Genomic DNA, 9,214 nt, shown 5'->3' with positions numbered 1-9,214 from the left:
GGGGGGAGACACGTGGTGGCATGTTCCTAACCAAGAGACCGGTCTTTAACGGCTGCCAAGTAGCCTGACTTGCAGGAAAGCTTGGTTTTTCTCATCTGACGTGAGCATTATATAAACCCTCTGACAACCTTTGTAATACCCCAGGGCTCATTTCTTTTCAACTGTGGTTGTTGAGTCATAGAATTAATTGTCCCAATTTCTGAACCAATGCGGTCCAAAGAACCTTAGGTTGTTGTTTTGTTTTTTGTTTTTTTAACCCAGAAACATTTCGCAAACTTGAATTGCTGATCTGGGAACAATCCTTGGGACATAAACCGCAGCCACTCACAGGGAGCCGGCTTCCTTTTTTTCCGCTGGGAGCTCCTAAATCCTGAGATGGCAAGGGACACTTTCAGTTCTTTCCCGGTGCTGCACCAATTAGGAAGGCATTGCTCATGGAGCTTGCTCCTGCTCAGTGTTTCCACCCCCTCCCACCAAGAGAAATCAGGAGATGTCCTGCACTTCATGTCCTTAGTTAGCTCTGAACCAAAGCTGAGTGCAAGCTGGTGTTATTAGCATCGGACTTGGGATCCTGGAACTTTACACCTGGAAGCAGTTTGAACTCTGCCAGCCTTTTGCAGAGGAAGCCAGGGAGATCGCTGCCGCCCCTGTTTTTCGAAGGGTGAGCTAGATTTGTTCTCTGGCTGTCTCTCACACCACACTTTCTGTAAGAGAGGCCAGCAAAGAGGGCAGGGCTGGCGGACTACCTCCCTTGAGGCCACATCAAACCCAAAGATGACTTTGTTTGACCTGTCCAGTATTTTAAAAGCCGAACTTTGAGACACAGTCTTTGAAACTGGAAGTTTTCCCCTAAATATTTGCAATAGTAAGCCCCAGCCAGCGTCTCTGGAGACCGCAGGCAGCCATGTGCTCAGCTAGCATAGACTTCACAACTTGCTCTCTGATGTCGGAAGCCTTTATGCCTTGGTGACTCCTGTCACCTCCCAGACCCCAGGGTGTCCCAGTCCCTGGGCCCTCTTCTGGTGCATGTCTCCCATCCTACATAGGGAGAAGTCGGCCACCCACAGACCTGGCCAGTGTGAGAAATGAAAATGACCTTGTTCTAGATGGGACCCCTGTTTCCAATGAGGGCAGGTACCCCAGTTGCTTATGTGCCCAGCATTCTTCTGAGCCCAGTCATGACCATCCAGCCCTTTCTAAATTCACATCCTTTTACTCACCACTTCTCATCCTGAGCTCTGCCTTAAAACAACTGACAAGAGTCTATTACTCTAGCGGGTTTGGATGGATTAAGTGACGGGTGTTCAGGCCACCTAGAAACTGCACGGATTTGGCCAAGTATGGATGTAATCCATTGGTATGTCTGGATTTCATGGACATTTCTGCTTGTATGGTCCTCAAAGCTACATCCCTTAGGACGTAGTTCTTTAGATTGGTGAGAATGAGACAGAAAAGCTAAAGGCGTTCGGCAGCCTAAGCATCTAGTCTCAAATGCCACTGATCACAAGATCCAGTTAGAACCTGTTATTTCTTCCACAGATTTTTTTTTTCTTCTAGAAGAGTTTCCTTGTCTCAGAATCCTCTCCCAAATGAAACATATGTCTCCTCTGACTTGGGAAAAAGCGTTTGAGATAAAATTCATTAGCATACTGTCTTCTTGCTTCTTGAGTCTTGGACATCATATGGGAACTTGTCACCAGTACAGTCTTAAGTCCCTCCCTCAGCGCACAACAGCAGCCATATTGTAAGATCTCTGAGTGGTTTCTGTTTTGTTCTTGGAGGCCTGTTCTGTAATGAACTTTTATCACACAGTGAAGGCCTGTGTCTTTCCTTCTGCCTTTGGCTTCATGGTTCGTGTCACTCTTTCCCCTGTCCCATTCCTGATGGGACTAAGGAACAAACCGTTCCTCGACAAGCCTCCACACCGGTTGTGGTCCAGTCTCCCTGTTCCTTTTTATATGATAAAAATTATATAGTGGCCACCAGAGAACACAGAGTGGAGAGACAACATTCCTTCCTCTTCCAATTTATGAGACCCTCCTTTTGCACACACACAAACAAGACCATTCTCACCCAGCCTTGGTCTTTCCTGGGCTAACACATTAAAACGTGACTTTAGCATGTTCCAACACTGCAGTCTGTCACAGAGCAAATTTGCCGTGTAAGCAGGCTGCTTGAGTTCCTTTTCCTGTTTCTGTAATAAAACATCCTGGGGGGGGGCAGCATGGGGAAAGGGCTTTGTCTTAGTCACCATCCCAGTGCCATGACAAACATCATGGCCAACACAACTGATAGAAGAAGCATTTAATCGGCGCCTTGGTTACAGCTTAGAGGGGGAGCCCATGGTCATCATCGCAGGAAGCATGGTTGCTGGCAGGTAGGCATAGGACTAGTGTAGTAGCTGAGAGCTTCTGTCCTAATCTGCAGGCAGCAGACACACAGAGAGGAAGACTGCACCTAAGGTGGACTTTTGCAACCCCAGTGACACCTCCAAATCCTTCCTAAACATTTCCCCTGTAAATCAAGCATTCCAATATATGTGCCTGCGGGGGTCATTCTCATTCAAACCAGCGCAGGTTTATTCTGCTTCACCATGCAAGGTGCGCAGTCCACCACAGCACAGAAGTTAGAGCAGCAGGGATTTGAATCATATCTGGTCATATCCCATCCATTCATAATCAGGAACAGGTGATGAACAAATGCTTGCTCCACTTGGGGAGTCCAGGATCCCAGCCTCCATGGGCAGGACTTCCCATTTTAGTTGTTGCAACCAAGATAACCCCTCACAGACATGCCCCTCAAGGTATTTCCAATCCTGCCAAGTTAGCAGTTCACACACACCAATCTGAAAATTTCAGTATGAGCCAGATATCAATTGCTTAGAACCACCACGTTTTAAAGGCCTAATGAATGTCCAATTAACATAGGGTTATGAGCTAGCTGTATGTATGAAGTGATTTTTTTAAAATTTATAAAAATAATAATACCTGAGACATTTAAGGCTCCCTGTCCTGGAAGGATGAACGAATGAAAGAAAAGTTGATTGCTAGATTGTATAATATTATGGAGATACTGAAAATGGACTTTTGTTTGAGGGAGAGGGGAGGGAGGACATCATTTCTAAAGAGGGAAATTCTGACTAGAGACAGCAGTATACGCCTGAAGTCCTAGAGTCGACAGGGGGATGGGTTTCTGCTGACCGGAAGTATGTTATGCATGTGCTATCTGTGCATGTTTAAAACATGGGATTGCTCTTTCCTAGACATTGGAGGAAGTCTTTCTCAGCCTTGATCCCGATGGTACAATGAGCGTCGAAGACTTTTTCTATAGTCTGTTTAAAACCGGGAAGTCCCTCACAACATCGGCATCTACTCCCTACAGACAACTAAAGCGGCATCTCTCTATGCAGGTAAGAGGTCAGCACACAGAGCTAGCTGCGTGTGTTGGTGCACACCTGTGATCCCAGCCCTAGGGAGGTAGAGGCCAGACAGCCATGCAAGGTGGAGGTTAGCGTGGACTACTTAGTAAGACCCGTCTTAGGAAAGAAAAGAAGAATCAACAGAATATGTTTTTCAGAATAAGTGTTAAGAAAAAAAACCATTTAGTAATTCTGAATGGCTTAATTTGTTGTCTAAAGGAAAATACAAAGAAGAAAAGGTATTCTAGAGAATGAAAGAGACTAAGCCATTTGAAAGGAAAGGATGGTTCGAGTAATGGCCATAAATTATAGAGTGTGAAGGCCACAAATTATGTCTCTTGATGACAGCGTGGGGTCGAAGAAACCTGGTATCAAGTATCCATGCACCTCATCTTCAGCCAACTCTCCCAGAACAGTTCTTTCTGATAAGCTTGTAGGCTTGGCTCCCTGGGAACCACAGATCAAAGGCACAGCATGGCTTCCCTACCTCCACCCCAGGCTGTGCCAATTGAATTCTGCCCAGCCTGGCGGTCCCAGTCTTAGCTGGTATCCAGCTGATTTTCTGGGGCTCACCTTGGTTTGCTCAGGACTCTTTCTTCTTCCAGTCTTTTGATGAGAGTGGACGGAGGACCACGACCTCGGCATCCATGACAAGTACCATCGGCTTCCGGGTCTTCTCCTGCTTGGATGATGGGATGGGCCATGCATCTGTGGAGAGGATCCTGGACACCTGGCAGGAAGAAGGCATTGAGAACAGCCAGGAGATCCTGAAGGTGTGGCAGAAACTGGCAATCCCAGGAAGGGGGTGTCAGTTTATCTTTTGAAACGAATTTTTGACTTGATTTTTCCTGAATGACTTAATGGTTTTGAGATCTCAGAGATAAGAGATAACTTTTCATGCACACTTTAACCAGAAGCCTATGGCTGAGTAGTTCCATAGTTTTTTTTTTAAATCTCAAATTATTGAAGATAATTTCAATATCTAAGTTCATCTTCATTTGGCAGAGTTTGAAATTACACACTACTGTGTTTGCTTACAATGTCAGGTGGGCTGTCATGAGATGCGAGCTTGGTTTCCTTAAGAAAATGGTGTTCTAAATGAAAGCTGCCCTCTGAGGGACCCTCCTGGTCTCTCGGCTGGCTTCCGCACTTTCTGCTTCTGGGAGCTGGGCTTGTCGTTTGTTTTGACTCCGTGTTGTTCTGATTCCCAGGCCTTGGATTTCAGCCTGGATGGAAATGTCAACCTAACAGAACTGACGCTGGCTCTCGAGAATGAACTCTTGGTCACCAAGAACGGCATTCACCAGGCAGCTCTGGCCAGCTTCAAGGCCGAGATCCGGCATCTGTTGTAAGTTGAGCAGGTTTGCCTGGTTCATTCCCTTGTCGCCCGTGTCACCGGCCCCTGGAGCCTTTTCTCGTCCACAGGCTAGCATGGCTGCTCTTCCTGTCTGTTGAAGGGAAGCGAGCTGGGGCTCCGATTGGCAGGCGCTTCTAAAGGGAACTGTGGATGGCATTTTCGTTTGGGGGAGGTTTTGGTTGTCTTGGTTTTGTGTTTGTTTTGAAGCGAGCCAGATGAGAGGGGTTTTTTTTTTTTGGTCTCCTGGTTGCTTAGAAACAGCTTCCTACTAATTCACGTTCTTTCTAATTCTAGGGAACGAGTTGACCAAGTGGTCAGAGAGAAAGAGAAGCTACGGTCAGACCTGGACAAGGCGGAAAAGCTGAAGTCTCTGATGGCTTCAGAGGTCGACGATCACCATGCGGCCATTGAGCGAAGGAATGAGTACAACCTCAGGTGTGGCCAGAAGGGCGAGGTCAGGGTCCTTCCCTGACTTTCTCAACCCTCCGTTATCCCTCTTCCCCAACTCAGGGCAGGTTGGGAACAGAGCTAGGGACCATATCTGACTGGAGAGGTACGGCCCAGCCTCTGGGAAGGAAGGCAGAGCAGTTTTAGGCATTGTCATGGTGTGCCTCTGTCTCCAGTTTTGGAATCGTCACATACTGTTCTCCTGGGAGTCTAAAGACCACATTGATCTGTCCTCCGTCACAGGAAGCTGGATGAAGAATACAAGGAGCGCATAACAGCCTTGAAGAACGAACTCCGCCAAGAGAGGGAGCAGATCCTGCAGCAGATGGGCAAGCAGCGGGTGGAGCTCGAGCGGGAAATTGAAAAGGCCAAAACGGAAGAGAACTACGTCCGGGACCGCCTTGCCCTCTCCTTGAAGGTAGCCTTCCTGTTAGCCCTGCAGCCTGGATCCAGGCTGGGTACCCACACAATGCTCCTGTGCTCTTAAAGCATGAGTCTGCATAGGGCTAAACGCAAGGATCCTCACTGCCCTGGCCAGGACATGGTGGTAGCTTTGCTGGTATTTGGGACTGCAGGGGGCCTAGGGTCTGGTAGGAGCTCTCTGATCCTCTTTTATGCTTCTTTGCCGTATCCCCAACACCACAGGCCTATTAACTTCCCATTCCCATTACACCCCCTTTCTTGTTGTCAGTAGTAGGTTGTGCCTCTACTATTGTAGCTGTACCCCCTGCCCTCCTCCTTTCACCCACATTGTCCCTCGTGCTCAGTATATGACTTGGTATCCAGAGCAGCAGCCAGGGTCTGGAGTGCAGGGTTTGCTCTGTCAGCTCAGCATCTAAGTGTGGCTGTTCTTTGAGAGACTGAAGTAATAGAGTTCGCGCTTTAGGAGAAGGTAGAGTTTTGTTGTTTTTGTTTATTTGGTTGGTTTTTCAAGACAGGGTTTCTTTGTGTAGCCCTGGCTGTCGCTCTGTAGACCAGGTTGGCCTAGAACTCACAGAGATCCACCTGCCTCTGCCGGGATTAAAGGTGTGCACCAATACCCACCTCCCCCACCGCCTGCTAGGTTTTTTTTTTTTTAATGCGTTAAGTACATTTTTTAAACTCCATATTGCCATGTGAGAGTGTGAACTAGAATACATTAAAAATATACTGGCTCTCTATTCTTTTGGCAAAATGTACTTGGAAAATAGCATTCTTCCAATCAGCCCTTAACACTGGAGATGAAAATATGTCAAATGGCAAGTCTGTATTCCTGGTTGTTTTTTTTTTTTTTAAACAAATGTGGGTGAAATCTTTCTAAAATGTACTGTGAAAAATCTTTTTATTTTAATGGAAAGAAAGTTCGAGAGTTTCAGTTGGTATGTTATTTTATTATAATTTGCTCTTGCATATAAATTATGAGCCATTTATGTATAACTTCTATATCCTTACACCAAAATCATCTATAAATTAGCTGTAAACTGCAGTGCCCATTAATTAAGATTGATTTTGGATTCACTCTTCTTAGTTCTTCTGAGCCTCCTGCTATAGCTAGACAAGGTGTTTCTCTTTAACATGAATCGGTTTGGTGGGGACACAGTGACATGAGCACGTGGTGGTCAGGGGATAACTTTCAGGAAGTCACTCTCCCCTTCTCCGTGTAGGCCTTGGGGCGTTGGCTCAGTTGGTCAGGCTTGGTGGCGAGTGCCTTTGCCCAGTGAGCCAGCTCGTGCCGCCGGCCCTAGGAAGGGACTTTATAACTGGTTTCTTACAACAATTCATTGAGAATCTGTCACTTAAAGTACTCCATTGTAATGCCGCATAGAAATAAAATAAAGCCATCTATGTCCTTTCTTCTTTAAAGTGAGCATGTATTGCTGTCCATTATTAGAAAATAGTGTCCACATTAAGATGTGGAGTTAAATTCAAGCCATTAATGCGGTATCTACACGGCACGTTCATTTTGGGAAGGAACCAGTGAGCAGAAACCACGCTGAGCCGTCTTCTGCCTTTGTAGCTTGCTGTGCTGATCCAGTGTGGATTCTCCTCTGACAGTGTATGTCCCGGTTGGTTCCGGATGTATTTCCAATGCTCAATACCCACATGGGCCTGTTAGTGGCTAAGGCGTGGAGGAGCATAGTTTTATGAGGTCCTCTTTAAAGCCAGACTTTCAGATCGTACCCCAGGTATCGACCCTTTTAATAACTGTTTTGTTCTAGTTTTCTCTAGCTTTCATGATAGATGGCTTTTCTTAATCTCTAGTCCTGGTTTCTATTTCATGTAAAAGTGATAAGACAGTGTTCTGATTTCTGACTTGTGTGTATTTTACCAAATTTCTTTAAGGAAAACCATCGCCTGGAAAACGAGCTTCTGGAAAACGCGGAGAAGCTGGCAGAGTATGAGGCCCTGACCAATAAACTTCAGCACAATCTGGAAAATGTGTTAGCAGAAAAGGTAGTCCGTCTCCTTCCGATTTCCTGATGAGTTGCCCAAAATGTCACTCACCCAAAAGAGCAGGGGCCATGCCAAGAACATTTTTATTAGGGAACTGTTTGGACTCCTACAGGAAGTTGTAACTTCTCAGGATAGAATTTGGAGTAGTGGCTGTGAGGGAAAGCATTGCTTGGCATGGAGGTGGGCTCCCGACCCAGGCGGAAGACATAGCTCTTGGGTGTTCTCCTGTTCTGGTTGGTGGTGTCTCTGCTCAAATGCCACATTCCTGTCATATCTGGGAGCTCGGGTGACACCAGAAACTGGGATCTTTGGAATGTGGTAGGTCAAAGAAAGGCCCTTGGGAAAAATGACAGCTCTGTTTTTTTGTCCTTTCTAGTTTGGTGACCTCGATCCCAGCAGTGCTGAATTCTTCCTTCAAGAAGAGAGGTTGGCGCAGATGCGAAACGAGTATGAGCAACAGTGCCGGGTGCGTGGCTGATGGGAACTTAGCAGAGCAAGGGGGCCTGGGTTCAAGCCCCAGCCTCGGCACTTCCTGATCTCGTCTACTGCAATCTACGGGTGCCTCTGCTTCCTCTGTGCACAGTGGCAAAATGAGTGCCCACCCAAAGGGCAGCTGTGGAGGCTCAGAGAGAATCTGTGCAACGTGCTTAGAGCAGAGCCAGCCACACAAGAAACACATACGTGAACGCTAGCTACTCATTGTATCCATATCCTGGGCTGTCAGGAGTCAAGCAAACTGCATCCAGGTCTACCTTGTCTTGTGACTGTATAGAGGAATCTCCAGTTTTATGCTGAGTGAAGACATACGTGGCTTTATTGATGTGCTTATTCCAAAATTAGCTTCCCCTAGCTGCTGGTTGTAAACTTGATGTGACTGGAGTTAGTGTTGACCTGGTTCCTACCCCTTTTTCCAAATATTTGAAATTCTAAATATTTCTAAATTATTTGAAAAAGGCAAAAACTCGGAGCAGAAAGCACTCAGGCTTTGGTTGTTAGCCATTCCCAGGGTCTACCAGATGCAGTTGTTCTTAGGACTGTTTCTTAACTCCTCTAAGCGTAGGAACTTGATCTTTTTTTTTTCCTTAAGCCAAAAATACTTATTAATGAGGTAGGTGGAACTGAGTTCTTGTTTTAGATACAACTTGTCCTTGTGCAGAAATGAGGAAATCCATCTCCCGTGAGATTGCCGCTGGCCTGCCCCCTCAGGAGCTGAGCGTGCACATCTAGGAAGTGACCAGCACTTCTGCGACCTTCACCATCCGCCCATGTTATTTATTATAGTTGTCTCTAAAGTGAATGAATCGTCAGTAAACCCGTTACTGATGCCCTCAGAATTCTCCTGTTTCATCACTTTGGAACCGCTTTGTATGCCACGCATTCCTTGCGTTCGATGTATGCATACAATTCCGTGTCTTTAATTATATTCAAACAGCTGAGCCATCCTGACCACACTCAGTATGAGAATGTTGTCATCTCTCCAGGGACACCCCCCCCCCCCGCCCATTTCCACTTTAGCTGGCTTCTCTTGTTTATTGTCCACCCCCCCCCCCCCCCCCCCC

General features: G+C 46.5%; 1 protein-coding gene across 6 annotated transcripts in view; it reads left to right on the top strand.

The window, feature by feature from the left end:
• Positions 1-9,214, top strand: part of Nin (ninein) — a 101,386-nt gene that overhangs the window by 53,119 nt on the left and 39,053 nt on the right. For all 6 annotated transcript variants that reach the window (XM_050153652.1, XM_050153656.1, XM_050153654.1 and 3 more), the window contains 7 exons: positions 3,263-3,409; positions 4,024-4,191; positions 4,630-4,766; positions 5,070-5,210; positions 5,466-5,640; positions 7,545-7,655; positions 8,032-8,121. In XM_050153652.1, the coding sequence (XP_050009609.1) occupies positions 3,263-3,409; positions 4,024-4,191; positions 4,630-4,766; positions 5,070-5,210; positions 5,466-5,640; positions 7,545-7,655; positions 8,032-8,121 (969 nt within the window). The remainder of the gene's footprint in view (positions 1-3,262; positions 3,410-4,023; positions 4,192-4,629; positions 4,767-5,069; positions 5,211-5,465; positions 5,641-7,544; positions 7,656-8,031; positions 8,122-9,214) is intronic.

The sequence above is a fragment of the Alexandromys fortis genome, unplaced genomic scaffold, assembly GCF_014885135.2.
Source record: "Alexandromys fortis isolate MF-2015 unplaced genomic scaffold, M_Fortis_MF-2015_v1.1 scaffold_82, whole genome shotgun sequence".
Taxonomy (NCBI): domain Eukaryota; kingdom Metazoa; phylum Chordata; class Mammalia; order Rodentia; family Cricetidae; genus Alexandromys; species Alexandromys fortis.
This window is presented reverse-complemented; position numbering and strand designations above follow the sequence as displayed.